The following is a 16,733-nucleotide window of genomic DNA, read 5'->3' as shown; positions in this document are numbered from 1 at the left end:
CAAGATGTAAAATATTCAAGTATATATATGTATATAGCTGGAGTAAATATTTAAGCTTTCTCTCACATGTAGTACACATTAGGGGTGTAATGGCACCAAAGTCAAGGTTCAGTATGCACCAAAACACACACACACACACACACACACACACACACCTATCCATCTATCTATTGATATATATGCAAAAAGCTAGGGTTTTTCCATTTAGATTGAACAGAGAGAAGGACACAGCCAGTTTGTTCCATGTATAGTCCCCCTGAGGTCATTAGCACACCCTCGAGTATAAGGCAGTAAACAGAGGACTCAGAGTTTCCATACTTATGTATAGTACATGGGTTGCCACATACTGATCTTCTACTTTTTTAATATTTAAAATGAGAAAACTCTGTTTCATTGTAGTGATACATGCAGCATATAGATTTGCTCAGCCCAGCTCTCTCTCTCTCTCTCTCTCTCTCTCTCTCTCTCGGTCCGTCTCTCACACACACTGACAATGCAGCCATCTGTAGTGTGAGCAGGCAAAGCTCTGCTTGCACAAGCTGACTGATAGAACTGTCAGAGATGAGCTAATCTGAATCAGTTTAGAGTGTAGTTAGAGGTTGTCATGGTGATACTTACTGCCTAGTTGCTACTTAATTAGACCAAAGTACACTTCAGAGAAACTATGGCTTATTACATGAAGCCTGCAACCGCTATCTCCAACGGTTAGAGGTCAGTCTTTTTGCTCAGAGTTTAACAGAAATGTTTACGAACAATGAAGCAACTTCCACCGGACTGTGTGTGATGTAGCACCCTTGAACGTTCACCCTATCTGTCATGTGACTTTCATCTGCCCCAAAATATAATGGGCTCTTCTTTGGCCCATACTTGTGTACATGATCTATAAAGTTTTTTTTCCGACATAATCTGGCTCACATTCAAACAGACAGACAGACAGACAAACAGTCACAGGCGATAACCTCCTTGGTGTAACTAAATACACAGAAGTAGTTGCAATATCTACAATGGTCGGTATGGCAGCCCCATCAAGGGAGATGGCAAACATTGCAGCTACCCAGCTGAATTGAGCAATTCTTGGGACTTGACAGTGAAGTTCATGTCCCTCGTGAGTGTGGGATGTGAGCACTGCAACAGGTTTAGACCTTTGGTACCATTACCTTAGAAGAATCAGATTCTTTCATGACCATGTAGGGTTCACAGCATTCGCCAATGTCTCCTTGTTGAAGAACTTTCTCAAGCTGAAAGAATAGCACACCTCTGTTAACACATTCAATTAATACATCATCCAAAATGTGCAATTTGCCTTCACTGCCTCACTGTTAGGTTCCTTGAACTCACAAAGACATTTCCCCCCCCCCTCCAGCTTAACTGTCTTGGAAATTCAGAAAATGGCAGAAACATATTTCAAGCGTGAAGCTAAAGGACAACAACAACTACTAACAGCAGCAAAATATCTGTTTAGAAACTCTGAAATGCAGTTTCAAAACCAGAATTGGCGTGTTTGTTTTTTTTAGATCAAATAAAAGTGTTTGTGATTGTCCTCCTTTTCTCCTTCAATGTATATTGCCAATTTTACCCCATTTCCAGGCTGTCCTAGTCATTGCTATAGCCCCCCTCTGCTGTCTTCAGCAATGATGACGCATTTAATAGTTAGTAAACATATGTTATGGACAGTATTACTATTGTAAGTGGCCCACCTCGATTGGCTTCGAGCTAAAAATATGTGGCTATCATCATTCAGGAGGAAAAAAAAAAAACATCTTTATGGGTTCAAGACAACTAATGGAGAGTCATTAAAAATCTAATTAGTATTCTGTGTGACAGAGCAATGTTTCAGTACCTTAATGACTAAGAAGATATCAGCAGAAGGGTATGTGATGGAGAAGATGGCTGAACGGGCCAGTGTGGAAATGGCTATGTGAGATGTGTGGGGTTTAAGCAGCCCTTTCATTTGATCTGAGTTCAAATCGAAGTAGAAATTCTCAGAGATCTGTTGGAGAGAAGATAGAGATAAGAGGGAAACAGCAGAGAGGAGGGAGGGAAAGGAAAGATGATAATGAAAATGTACGTCGAGGGATTTTAATACAGTTTTGACTCAATGATCTCAACCACAAGACTACTTAGATGCTTTTGAGGCAGGGAAAATTCAATAAGTCGAACATGAGCTCAGAATTACGTAAATGCTTTTACAGAATACGCGTCATGATGTAATGCAATTCAAGTGATATACTCAAAATGATCTGCTGGAACAAAAAAAATACCTTTTTCTTTTCTTTTACATCATACAGGGCCAGTGTTCCAAATATTGGTTCAATTTCTATTTCAAACCTGAAACAAACAACATCCAGTTGGAAGATATGGCGCACATTTTTAAAATAATGATAGTGAAGGCAGAGGTATCTTCTTTTGTTCCACAACTCACTTCAGAGAAAGACACTTGACCATGATCCTCTGGCCACAATGTTCCTTGGGCACTTCAGGGACAGAGCATCTCTCCACTGCTTCATCCTACCACACAGAAAACAAAGTCATGTACAAAACACACACCCACCAGCACATTTACACGGATGTCATGGCAACGTAGAGGCAGACAAGGCAATGGTGTGTGCACAGCTATAGAAGAAAGGATGTCGAGAGAAAAGGAGAACACAGAGGAAGGAAAAGCAAATAGCTCCCTGGAAGTGGCGAGGTTTCCAGACATTATGGACATTGATTTATGGGAACATTCAACAATGCTACTCTGAGCTGAACTGGACTGGACTGTTCTACTGCTTGTAGTTTTAAACAAAGCTCTCTGAGGTTAAAATAAGTCCCATGTGACCACTCCTGTTATTTACTTTTCTAGTGATCATGTTAGCATTCCCAAAATTTGCAGTCTTTAATTCTTCAGCCATGTGGTTATTGCTGCAAATGCTAACTGCTAAGGTGCCTTTTGCAGAGACAAACGTGATGTGAATTTTCAAAACTTACATTCACTAGAAAAGGATGAAATTTTTGACTCAATATATATATTGTTTCTTACATTATTTATCAGAAAAAGTCAAGGGTTATTCACATAACCCAACACAGGCTGGCATCCTGATACAAACCTCATCAGGGGGAGGGTAGAGGCCCAGCAGGTCACTGTGGCGACCCTGCAGACGTGCCTCGGTGTTACGGTGATCCATGTCCTCTGCAGCTGTACGTTCCAGCACAGATGGCAGGAGAGCGTCTGGGGAGGAGTTCTTCAGGTCAAAGATACTGGAGGCCCAGCTACCCCGTGGTGTCTCATCCAGGGAGACTGACCGCCGCTTGGCGTCATCCTGAATCAGAGAGAGATGAGATCATACGTTATTTTTTCCTTCCAGGCAAATACATCATCATTAAGAGCTCGCTGCAGATGTTATTGAAAGGTGAGGAGAACAAGATGGCTCACATTTCCTTATTACCACTTTATCTAATCTATAAGGGGAATACGTAATGGATAATGTACAACATATACCCATTATCCATTACACAGTATCTATCAGATCAAATCAATGAATAAAATACAACTCATACTGCCTTGACCATCATAAGGAGACATACATGCAAACACAAGGATGGTTGGCTATTCTCTCCACCTCTGTGTACAGATGATAAACGATTCAGTTGCAAGAGCATGATCCTTCAAGGCCATAGCTTCCATATTATGTGTATATATACACATGAATAATGTGCTTCCACCTCTTCCCACTGAAGAAAAACAAAAACCAAATTCCATCTTGCACTGGTGAGTTCATAACCAGAAACTGCAGAGCAGTGATTAGGAAATGGAGCCTGTGTATCCCCACTAGACTTTCTTCTGCACTGTTTAAAAACAGAGGGCTCCTCAGTGATAACTGGTACTTCAGTTAGAGCAGATGTCAATCAAGACATTAAAACTCCCCTTTCATAAAATCAAATAACTCAGTCAAGCACTTCAACATACATCATTTCTAAAACTACAGAAACCAGAGAGGTGCAGGAACAAGTTCCAAATCCAAGAGATAAATTAGCATTGTAGAAAGTCTGGTTTCCTCATCTAAAAGTCAATTTGAATTCCTGAATAGGTTTACAGTTAAATGTCTCAAAAAGGTCTGTGGTTCACACAAGCTTAAGATATTTTATCATTTTGTTCTTTAGTAGAAAATGTCAGTAAATACCAAACTTGAGAATTTCAAAGCTCTCTTAAATACAGAGGATGCTAAGGAGTGGCTGAAAGATACAACAGACGTTGTTAGGGATTTTAAATGTCATCATGCCATGGTTAAAAGAATTGCAAGAACATGAAACAGTAAGAAATGTCTGTACTATCACCCTGAACATAGAAGCGCAAAGTTAGTTGTGGTGATGTTTAAGTCATTGGGTTGGCCAACAAAAACACATCATCCCTGCAGCTCCAAATACATGTCTTTCTTTTAAAAGAAATGTATTTGGTGTTGACTTTTTTTTTTTTAGTTTGGCCCAGGTCCCAACTGCTATCATGGAGGGGGCAGGATTTATGACCTATATTGCACACAGCCACCAGGCAAGCACTTTTGGTTTCACTTATTATGAGTCCTCATGGCATCCTCCCATATATGTATGTCTTTATCATTATGTCCTAAACTTTCTGTTCCTGCTAACACCGCAAGTACTGAATGGGTACACTGTGTCCTTCAACATCGTCATCGGCTACCTGGTCATCCTGGCGCTCAGCAGCAGCAGCCTCATCCAGCTCAAAGGTCTGTTTGACCAGGCCTCGCTGCCTCTCCCTCTGGCGCTCAGAGTTGTGAGGGGTGTATGTGGTGCTGTAGTGCTGATATCTACAGGAGAGCAGAACAAGTTGTCCCAGTCATAATGTAATTGTCAATCTCATGAACACTAAACAGGGTGGAGTCCAGCACATTATCAAAATATGGATGAAAAAGAAACTGTAATTCCACTAGTACCAAAACTGACACCACTTACTTTCTTTGAATGACAAGCCAGTCATCTGTGTAGACTGCCAAGGCATCTCTCACTCGGGGATCCAGTGAGCTACATTAGAAAAACACATTAATAATTGAGCAAAGCATGTCTTTAATATTTATGTTCATTCAGTGTGACTTGAGTGAGGCTTTGTTCATATATCTGTAGTGAAGTTTGTCCTCCATTACAACAATATTAATCCCCTGTGCGTGTGGAGATATAAAGAGCATAGCTGGATGTGTTACACAGTGGGTGGGTTGTGTGGGCCATTAGAAGCTGGACTTACTCCTCCTCCTCTGGCAGCGGGGGCTCCAGTGTAGTACAGTCTTTGTCCAGTTGGTGGAGCTCCAGATCATCCTGGGGGAACTCCATGAGCTGTCTAAGGGAGCCAGGCTCCACCCCAGGAGCATGACTGCTCACATACTCCTCAAAGTCCACCGGCTCAACTACCTCTGTTAGAGGCAACTGTCAATCAACATTAGAGTATTACAGCAGGAACAATGACAGATTGTAATCTGATCAGCAGGATTTACAAGCTGCAGAAGAAAGACAAAAGGAGGACTCTAGAAGCCATGTGGGATGTCTGATATTGATTAAAAAGAAAGAAAACATCAACAAATAAATCATTCAGCTAACTATTTCACATCTTTGGACACGAGTTATGGAGTCACAAAATGTAATTGGTTAACAAAAAACATTTGGTACTGCTCAAAGTATGAGTTGCTTTCTCACTGTGAAAACATTTAGTTTTCAGTTCTCTCTCTGAGAACATACTTTCTCTCTTCACTTTCTCTTTTGACTGTGTTACCATAAAAAAAAAGAACTGAAAATATACACCAAGATCCAATAAATTCATCTTAGCAAATAAAGATCCAAATCCTATTCTAATAATCTAAAAACAATTTTAGCTCAATTTGTTTTCTATTGTGAAGTTTTGGCTATGGCTACACAGGAAGTTGCGCTGCTAGCCTGCTGTTTTAATGACAACAGTGAAAAAAAAAGTACTGATTTCCTGTATGTTGAATCCGACAGATTTAACAGGTCAGAAAAATCCTACAAATAAAGCAGCGAGTGCACAGTTTGCAAGGCTGTCCTTTTGGAGGGTCAACTGAACAAATAGTTAAACCTGAGCCCGGTCATTTAATGATGAGGATATCAATACAGGATTAGCAGTACAGTTAAGACACTGGTACTGGATCTATCTTCTGTATCTGCCAGCATGCATGTTCAGGTATCAGAGTCGGTATGAGGAGGATGGTATTGGAAGTCTCGAGAGCACATCCAGATTGTGAGAAACTGCTGTCTTTAGGTTTCTGGGTCATAGTATTTGGAGGAACAGCAAATTTCAACTGTAATCATTTAAATCTTCAGTTGTCCTTGAAATATGGCAATGATTCCCCGCCAAAACACATAATCTTATGTAACTAATTGTATCTTTTTTATTTGAGCTTCAAAGCAGAAATCTCACCTTGATCACAAACAACACAGGTAAGCAGGAGCAGGTTAATCATGTTTTAAAACCAACTCCTGTCACACTGGTGTCTGCACAAAGTAAAACTGCAATTATCATCATTTTGCAAATCCAAGCATAATTGCAATTCATGAAGTTCCGCCCATCAACTTTTTGCCTCACTAATTGAAACTTTAAACTTGCCGACCTGTAATTGCAGCCCATTTAATAACCTTAAGTGACTCACAGGGTGGTGTGCACCTCCTCGTTTCTTGGACAGCTGAGGAGAGCCATACTCTCTTGAGACTTGTTTTCTGACCTCAGCAGCAACCGTCCTGGATGAGATAAAAAACACAGAGGGTCAGATAGATTTTGGAACAGCTGCAAAATGAGTTGTTTACAAGACAACTAATTCAAAGCTGCAAAAATCAAGTCAATGCAGCAATTGATTTTGACTTGCATTAAATCATGTCATCTAAAATAATTAATACAAAGGGCCTCATTCATGAAGTGTTCTTATCTACCAATTTGTCTATTGTAGGACTTTTTTAGTCTTTAATTTAGTCTTACAGAAAAAGCAAGGCCTGATGTCTATTTATAAGGTCTTGCTCCTGACATCTACTGCGCATCTCCTATTACTGGCAATCACCCAGATTTTCAAAGACTTTAATGTTACAATTCATTCACAATAGAGTGCTGCAGGGATGACAAATTTTTGGAGGCCAACCTAGACGTTAGCACTGCCAAGTGCTCATTTGACCAAAAGCTAATGGATTTTTACAGAGGATTTTTGATAATTTGCAGAAATCAAGTTTTATGGCAAACAAGTTTATGAGACTTACATTTTTGTTCATTAAGACAATCTTAAGCTTAATACATTTGTTAGAAGAACTATGAATAAACTTAACTACAGTCAAGTAACTTAAGCTTCACACTACTAAGTTTGATGTGATGACGTTGATTTTAACACATAAACTCTGGGGAAAATACTGACTAATTTATGCCCCAAAATAAAATCTTAAACTCAACTGTTAAGTTAGTTTTAACCTCATACCCTCTTTCAGATATCTAAACAAAAAAAGTAAAAAAACAAACAAAACCAAAAAAACATTAAGTGTTAGATGAAGGAAACCAGACATTAACCACTGCTACCTTGTTTCTGGATTTTAAAGTTCATTCTCACGCCCCTCTTTTGCTGTCAGCCTTTACTTCCTGTCTGCAAGCCTAATGGGACTTTCAAACGTGCTAGTGTATAAGAACAGATATGTGCAGAGGACCATTTCATGAATGAGGTATGCATTCTCCACTAAAGTATAACAGATAAACCCCTTGCAAAAGACACTAGGTTTACTTGTGTACAACATCATAATACAGCACAGACACCTTTTTTCATTTTGAGACATTCCTGTTTCAACTCTGTGTCAAAAACAGTGCCAGCCCATTTGCACTTGCATGGCTAGCCTCTGAAAGTTTCCTCTTCCTCTCCTATCAGTTTTCACCTACTGATGCTGTTAGCAGTGATCCTGAACACCAGCAGCTGTTCTGTATAGGGACTCAAGCAGATCTCACAAAGAGGTGGCAAGCTGGCTCCAGGGAGTAGGCATGGAGCCAGAGCTCTGTCTCTGGCCTTTATGGACTAAAGGCAAATGAGAGGCTTAAAGAGAGACAAAGCAGGGAAAAAAAAAAAAAAAAAAACGGCAATCCTCTCAGAGAGACAGCAAGCAGCTGCTCCTCTAGAACGACAAACTGTCTGTTTCTCTCGCATACACAGCTGCAAAGACTTCAACATTTCCCAAACCCAGAAGCTTCCTGATACCATAGCTGTGGATCATATTTTAATTCCATCAATACACAAAGACTATGGGCAGAGAAGACTTAAAACTTGCACTCTTCGAGCAATGCCATGCCTTTTTAATTTCCTGTTGATACAAGGAACATTTCTGTAATCTTCGTCTTTTTTTGTAAGACAAACATACATCCTCAAAAGATGTGAAAAAACATTTCTGCATCTATGTATACCTCCATATACAACAGGAAAAAGGAAAGCTATCGACTCCAGGGGCAATAGCCTGAACACCCTTTCCCACCCTTTCCTGCATCCGGCACTACACAATGGTCCTAGTCTCACTAAGGAGAAGACAGACCTGACTTGGGGAATGTTGTGGAGAACAATGAAGTGAAGATCTATAGTTTTAACTCTGGATGAGCAGGGAACATATTAATAAATAGATGTACCACCAGTAATGCAATTCAAAGTCAACCCTGTGCTGGAGCCAAGTTCAAGGTTCATCATGAACAATCATCAGGCATCAGCCACATTTTGACTGGGGTGAGAAAATATCCACTTACAAATGTACGATAAGAATCTGTCATCCTGTTATTTTGTCACAGACGACTGGAGAAACAGTTAAGTGTTGCAAGGCGGTAGTGTGTCTGGGGACAACCAATCAAATAAAAATAAAAGTGATGATAAGTGTAGCAATAAGTAAAGCCCAGCACGAAAATAAAACTTTGGAGAAGTTACTTGGTTGCACACACGCACACTAGTGTAGTCAAAGGATGTTACTCCTTGATCCAGGTGACAGATGATGCAGTAAACCTTTCACTTGGAATCTGAGCTGTGTTTACTTAGTTTAACTAGAAATACTCGATTTCCAGTCCATGCAGGACTTTTTGTAAAGAGGGAGAACAAGTTTACTGCAAGTGTGAACAGGTACGCGAGCTAAACATCTTCTCCCCACTCAAGAGCAAATCCAAGCTCTAATACGAGCAAACGATTTTGGCTATCACAACAGTAGATTAGCTTGACACACGTAAGTTAGCTGTGGGGATGCTACCCTTCACATGAAACGGACTAATAAACTAATTAAATGTCTGAGCCCTTGTTGCGCAACGGTTACTCAAACGCGGCCTTCTTTCTTTACAGTCAATAATGTTTATTTGTGTTTATACAGGCAGGTTTGAGGTTGGAGACACCTTACAAATCCTAGCATAGTGGCTATAAGCAGCACCGTCTGCCCCTTAGGTCACTCTCTCGCGCACCGGGAGCGGCGGTTAAACAATAACTTCACTTAATGTCTCACCGGTTGATTTTGTGAGCAAACGCCCTCCTTTCACTCGCCGTGGATGTCATATTTCGTCCCCATGTAAAGAAATTCAGACCAGAGACAGTTTTCCTCCCTCGGTGCTTTGGCTCTGTCCCGTCTTGAGAGGAGATGAGGGCTCTCAGACCGCTTCCTTCTACACGCGCTGGGACCTGGCCGGGAGCCCTTGTTCCTCCTAGCGGCTGGGAGCTGAGCCACTAGCAACAAGCTAGCCAGTGCTACGTATGCTTCATCCGGTAAAACTTTACAAAATAAAAGACCAGGTTTAAAAGCTTTCATGTGTTATGTTCCTGAAATTGCAAATATTCGGCACTAGATTTGTAATATTGACTGTACTACATTATATCGTATTATGACAGCAGCTTAAACTGTGAATAAATCAGCGGTGTAACTGCACAGAAACACATTCACTTCCGGTTATGTTGTGTTCTCAGGCCAGCATGCAGTCTGTGACTAGATAACATCTATATCTACAATCTGTACGGTTACAAATGTCACCTGACCGGTTTTGAGCGACCGGATAGTGGTAGTTGAAAGTTGAAGTTCATTTCTTTATAAAATTTAGGAAGGAAGCCGAAGAAGTTTAACCTCACATGTTGCCCTTTTTTTATACCGATAATGACTCCACTTTAAAAGCACTGACACCCGTAGCACAATTAACCATATTGCATTTAATATAAGTGGAAAAAAGTTCAATATTTAAGTGGAAAATAGTTCAATATTTTTCTCAAAAAGAAAAACAATGCCATTCATTCTGCAAAACAATTACAAAAATAAAATACTCAATAGCGTTATCTAGAGGACCACTTGCAGTACAGCTGTATTTTACACACAAATCAACGAATCCTGTTAGCCCACCAGCAGGTGGAGCTGTAGACCACGGTTGCAGATGACGGCGAGCCTTGCCTCATCAGCGAGTGTTTGAGATTCAGTCCTCAAATTTGACCTCTACGAGGAGATGCTGCAACAGCCTTGTTTACTGGGCTGCTGTCTACCAATATCTTGAGCCGATTCAGTGTGTGTGTGTGGGTGGGTGGGAGGGTGTGTGTGTGTGTGTGTGTGTGTGGGGGGGGGGGGGGTCCCGGTACTCAAATGAGCCACCTTTAAAGGATTTTTTCAAGGACAGATAAAACAAATATGCCACATTGTATATTTCCGATTGTCTGTGTCTGTTCTTTACAAGCCAATGAGGAGACTGTCAGTGACAACTAAAGTAGGACTTGTAGGACTTGCCATAAATCGTTCCATACCCCTTGCTTAGTATTAAGAATTAATACACCCATGCTGCTGCAGCCCCCCCCCCGCCCCCCCCGCCCCCCCCCCCCACCCACCCACACACACACGCGCGCACACACCCCACTGTCATTTCTGAGCTGCCTGCTGTGAGACTGCTATGAACAGCAGGAGTTCTATCGGAGAAATGTAAAAAACATCAACCCTGTGTGACAGAGGCTTGTGTGCAGTCGTGTGGGGACAGACATCTCTGAGATGTATGCTTATGCATGGAGCGGCAGTCAGAGCAGCATCAGCAGGCGTGAGTCTGGCCCGTAATGAAAATAAATGAAGCTCTGCAACTCTGCTGTATACAGGCGTGCTTCCACCACAGTGCTATCTTTCTCCCTCTGCTGCAACTTCTAATTTATTGCACAATGGTTCTCTCCATTATTTATTTCTCCATCAATAAATAGAACAGTCTCTCAGCATTCATATGTACATACATCATGACATCATGGAAGCATCCCACCAAACTGATATTTCTTTAAAATAAAAATTGAAAGTGAATCCTGAATCCCAGAGTAGATATACTATATATATATACTGTATATATATATATATATATATATATATATATATATATACTGTATATATAAGTGTGTGTGTGTGTGTGTGTGTGTGTGTGTGTGTGTGTGTGTGTGTGTGTGTGTGTGTGACATTGCAGCGTCCTTGCATAGCTGGAAACCCCACCTACTATAAGAGGGCTGAACACATGCCTGCTTTATCCGTCTGTCCACACCTTCCCTGCCTGCTTCCTTGCCTTTCTGTTCATGGAAGGCTTTCAATTCCTCGATCTGCACTATTGTTTGAGTGCCCAGCCCCCACGGCAGTGAGAGCCCCCACCAACACCACCATCACTGCTGCGTTACCAAAGAACAAAAGAGAGAGTGTCAGACACCACCCACTAGATCTCTTTCACACCAGAGCCCCCACCTCAGTTCCAGATGGGGTTGCCTTTTTTCAGTGTTTCTCTCAACCCCAAGAGTCCTCCAAAATGGAACCCCCCCACTCTCGCCCTCTCCCCTTCCTCCCCGGAGCCCACTACTCAGCTGCCCATCATCCACCTGCTCCACTGCCACGCGCCTGTGGCCAGGGCACGTCCCCTCTCTATCCCACTCCACCAGGGAGTCCAATTAAAATCATTAACCACTTTTTTACTGGGTGTCTGCTTCCAGGCTTTTAGGATTGTTCTATCAGAAGTAAAAACTTCAAGATGAACAGCTAAAAAAGAAAAGGAAGAACATTCAAAAATTCAGACAAAAAGGAAAACCAATGATTGAAATGAAAACAGAGGTACAGATAAAGGATGGCACTATTCGGAAGATAAGATAAGATAGATCTCGATAGTAACAATAAGTCATTTAAGATGCTTGTTCAGCTGCTCTGGAGGAATTACTCCAGACTGATTGTGAGAATCAATAATGCTAATTCTAATCTTCATGCCTTGATGGTGGTGTCCTTTACAAGGGGAAGGCAGATGCTCAACCGTTTGCTACCCTCAAAGCTTCAACATGGAGCATCTTCAGGAAAGTGTCTGCCTCAACCTCCAACCCTGTCTTGACCTCTCCCCTCCAGGGACAGAGAGTGAGGTATAGCAACAGAACACATCTGCTACAAGACAGCTGTTAAGTCCTAATGTTTATCCTACAGTCGTGGGTGGGTGGTGGTGGTGGTGGTGTGGGGGGATAGAGGGACTCAGGGGGCTAAAGGTAATCATTGCTGAATCACTCAAACTCTACTGAATTACACAGAACACACAATCCTCTTGGTGTTTACCCATCCACCAGCATTGACACAATATATTGAGCTAATCAGACAGAAGAGAAATGTGTTCCTCGCCTATTCAAGGAGAAACTGCAGAAGAATCAATTGCGTGTATAACACAGGAGGCTTAGCCATAAAAATGAGCAGCCACACTTTCTCCTCTGCCTACATTACATGCATGGATGCATGCTAAGCTGTCACTCACTAACCAAGATTTATGGAAATATGCCCTTCCAGCTCCACTCAGCACCATGCATACCACACTGCTATTAGTGTGCTTCATGCATAAATATATGCAGATATATGCATGTAACGCGTTTATGACTTCTTTACTGTACTCACTTTAGACTTTTTTGCAGGTTCTTTGCTGCAGGAAATGACTAAACCCCCATTACTATTACCACCACCCCCATCCCACCACCGTCTCCTAGTCCCTAAGGGTTCAAGCACCCAAATCAATTGAAAGAAAGAAGAGTGCACTGTGGTCCTCCCCCTACATCTGTCAGGGAGGGAAAGCAGGAGGGGCCGCACTCATGGCAGTACAGAGGAACAATATCACTCCATCTGTCACAAACCGTTTCATCTCTGATGAACTGAAATATAGCTTGCAAATACATCTCCCTCTATATCATCTATGTGTATTATCTTACTGGTGCCCAAGCTTCCCAGAAGCATAGCTTTTTGTCTCATATTACCTTCCTCCCACCAGCCAGCACTCTGCAACCACCTTGCAAATTATGCTTTTAAGCCAATCGGCATATTAAGAGAAATTATTCCACTTTAAACACTGAACCAGTTAATGAAAATGGAAGACGACCAAGTAACAAAATTTGCATGTAAAAAGTTCCAGAATGAATATACGAAGCAGCGAACCTGAAAGCTTCGTGAAAGAAAAAGCATTTATTGTATTGGGGGGGGGGGGGGGGGAAATAATGGGGAAAAAGTAAGATGCAATCTGCTGATAACCTCAGAGCTCTTTCATATTCAAATGGTGCTGGTGCGTTGGGAGGATGGGTGTGGTCGCTTGATTCTTCTTGCCTCCTGAGCTGTCGCGGCTTTGTGACGTTTACAATCCCATTTGCTCTATTGAATTATGCTATCTGGCTGGCTGCTGTTCAGGACAAAATGACAACCCCTACAAAGTCGACTCTGCTGCACGCTGATCTCTTTCAAGACAAAGTAGCCCAGTGATCCAGTCAGCTGTAAGAACAACACAAAATGGCCTGTTTACTGGAGGGGGGGGGGGGGCAAAAAAAAAATTCCATATCCCCAAGGGCCATCATGCATCTCTCTCAGCAGCAGGTAGAGCTGCAATCTCAGTCATTCATATTTAATTCCACAAGAGTTTCCGGGGCAGACTAATGCGCTATTGATTTCAATTCTCCTATTACTGAAACAAGGGAGGGCTGTGAGGTGGAGGGAGCTGGACTACAGGGAGCGAGAGCAAGAGATTGAAAGAGGAGATGAGGAGGAAGAGAATAGAGTGCAATAGCTCGACCATTGCGTGTTTTTCTGGGAAACATTATCATATTCCATTTGGACAGCTTGCGTTATCTATCTACTTTTTCTCTGTCAAGTAAACAAGGAACAAATTCTACATGAAAGCACAATGAGAGCATTTCAGCTGGAAAGGTATTTTTTTATGATCTATTATATTAAAGTCGGGGTATTTGCACAGTTCATGAAGCTAAAAATGGCTTGGCTAAATTGGAACAAGCATGTTTGCAACTCTGATACTCGTTTTGCGTCTGTCACTTCAGGAAGAAGGGAAGTGAATGAAAAAAGGAGTGAGAAGGGAAAAAAAACAAAGACAGTGTCTAAGAGCTTTGTGTATTTAAGGTCTCTCCCTTGATACCGACTCAGACAGGACAAAATAAAAGATTAATAACCACAGCTTTATATTTTAAAAGGTTTTTCAGTAAAATGGTGTCGGAAAAGGAGGTTAGTCCTGCTCCAGCCAACCGCAAAGCCACATTCATGGACACATGAACGTACGCTTACATGATGATGATGCGCACATGCATGATCCCCCCCCCCCCCCCCCTCAAATCAAATAAGAATGCTAAACAAACATGCCTGGAAACATATCCTGCTCTGCATCAAATACATGCAAGAAAAAAAAACTGTACAGAGAATCAAACAGGCACATGGAAAGCAGAATATAATCCATAAATAAAAAGATGACAAGAGCGTCTACTTCAGAGACTTCCTCCCACCAGCCTGTCTACTCTAATAATAGCCCAGAGACAACACATCCAGACAGACAGAGGGAGAGAAAGATATGGAGGAAAAGAGAAGAGAGAGACTGAGAGAAAGTGCAAGGTGAACCCATGAGGGAGACCGCAAGAAAATCGCCAAATTCTACATGAAGGGCTGAATTAGGCTAGTTGCCATTATCAATAAATGTCCTGTTAAAAAGAGGGTAATTTAATTTTGGATTCTTTCCTGAAGTCCTGAAAGCAATGACTGCTTTGCTGCTGCTGCCACAAAAGCCTGAATCGCCAGAAGCCAGGCCTGGTAGTGGAGAGACCGCTGAATTAACCAGACCTGAGGCTGAATCATTCTACCCATCCCCCAGATACGCTGTCATAGTGTCAGTCTCTCATTCTCCTTCTCTCTTCCCCTCTGACACACACACACACACACACACACACACACACACACACACACACACACACACACACACACACACACACACAGACACAAGGCCACTACTTTACCGCGAGGCAATGGCAACAGGCATACAGGCACTTTGACGTAACACTATGAGAATAATAGAGATAAGACATGGAAAAGGCTGGGCTAAGTAATTCAGACCTAAAGGGATTTATGCAATTTACAAGGTTAAGTCTCACTGTAGATTCATTATCCAGAATGCAAATCCAGGTGTAATCAGCAAGAAATTCATATAATAATAGCATACTGATGTTATGGTAAAATGGTGTAGACAAAATTGTTTTAATTTAAGATGGCATGTCAAACATTTCTCAGCACCCTCTCGTGTATTTGTACACCACAATTGTATAATTAGAAGTAAAGAGCCAAACTGATATACCAGCCAGTCATTATGGAAACTTGTTTTATTTTTACAAAATAATAATAATGATGATAATAATAATTACAGGGAAAGAAGATTAAGGTGGGGTGATTAAGGAATTGTGATTCCCAATCCCTTCTGAAGAATTTGAAGTTACTCCCAACATTTAGCACTAATCCAAGTGTTTGTGGAGTATTGAGTATAAGCTATTTTTTAAAAGAATACTTTCTATCTGATGTGTTTGAGAGTTTGTGAACTGACATTTTGGAAAAATGTTGCTTGAAGTCTGATTTTCAGCCAGATATGTTGAAAGTTTCCACTCAACATGAATCTATTACCCCCCCCCCCTCAAGAAAGTCTTTCAGATTGGAGTTCAAGCCACCATGAAGGTACAAAGCTGTAGCATTTCACAGCTAGAATAGCATAAAGTAGCATGTGTAGCACAGAGTAGCGCTTTAGCAGAGAGGAGAGCAGACATTTTGCCATCGCTCATCAAAATACTTTTTCCAAACATCTGTTGAGAGCTTGACATCAGATATCTATATCAGGCTTGGCTGCAAAAATCCAGTATCGTAGCTTCCTAATGAAAAGTACACACGATATTTCTACTGTACCCTGATGACCTTCAAAATCAGTAGATTACTTTTGTAAATGTTTAGCACGCATTATTCTGGCACCAACAAGCATTCCACAGTATGCCAAGAGAAAAGGACAACTACAAGAAGACTCCTAATCACCACTAGTAAACCCTTTACAATAAGTAAATAATCAGTAGAACAACAAAAAGACTTTTAAGCAAACCCAATGCTTGATCCTGTGATTCAGTCACGTAGAATAGGCGCTTCAAATGCCCACTTACAGGCGTTGAGGATTCAGCTGCTGTGCTACTAACCAGAGCTCTAATGAGAGGCCACAATTAAGCCCATTTATTCACACTAAGTGTGAACTGTAAGTGGGGCTGCAGTCAGTTGATGGACCTGGGCGCCTTTGTGTTATAAGAGCCGCTTTTATTCATCCAACAAAGATGGAAAAAACACAAGCACCTAATGACAGAACCTTGTCGTCTCTTCTCAGAAGTCCACCGGCAGAAGCACGCACGCGCGCGCGCACACACACACACGCGCGCACACACACACGCGCGCACACACACACG

The 16,733-nt window shown here is 41.6% G+C and overlaps 1 protein-coding gene across 6 annotated transcripts in view; it reads right to left on the bottom strand.

Annotated features, from left to right (window-relative positions):
- The window catches only part of dock6 (dedicator of cytokinesis 6), a 41,216-nt gene that overhangs the window by 19,832 nt on the left and 4,651 nt on the right, over positions 1-16,733 (bottom strand). For 4 of the 6 annotated variants that reach the window (XM_086184207.1, XM_086184208.1, XM_086184210.1 and 1 more), the window contains exons 2-10: positions 6,648-6,735; positions 5,237-5,415; positions 4,951-5,019; positions 4,679-4,805; positions 3,090-3,302; positions 2,423-2,508; positions 2,262-2,328; positions 1,841-1,990; positions 1,158-1,238 (exon numbers count right to left, since the gene is read on the bottom strand). In XM_086184207.1, the coding sequence (XP_086040333.1) occupies positions 1,158-1,238; positions 1,841-1,990; positions 2,262-2,328; positions 2,423-2,508; positions 3,090-3,302; positions 4,679-4,805; positions 4,951-5,019; positions 5,237-5,415; positions 6,648-6,735 (1,060 nt within the window). Of the gene's footprint in view, positions 1-1,157; positions 1,239-1,840; positions 1,991-2,261; positions 2,329-2,422; positions 2,509-3,089; positions 3,303-4,678; positions 4,806-4,950; positions 5,020-5,236; positions 5,416-6,647; positions 6,736-9,483; positions 9,677-16,733 lie in introns of those variants that run through there. The other 2 variants (XM_086184209.1, XM_086184212.1) reach the window with 1 other exon arrangement.

Source organism: Aulostomus chinensis, chromosome 18 (assembly GCF_037954235.1).
Source record: "Aulostomus chinensis isolate RoL2024-O1b breed Wild chromosome 18, RoL_Achi_v1.0, whole genome shotgun sequence".
In the NCBI taxonomy this organism is placed as follows: Eukaryota; Metazoa; Chordata; class Actinopteri; order Syngnathiformes; family Aulostomidae; genus Aulostomus; species Aulostomus chinensis.
This window is presented reverse-complemented; position numbering and strand designations above follow the sequence as displayed.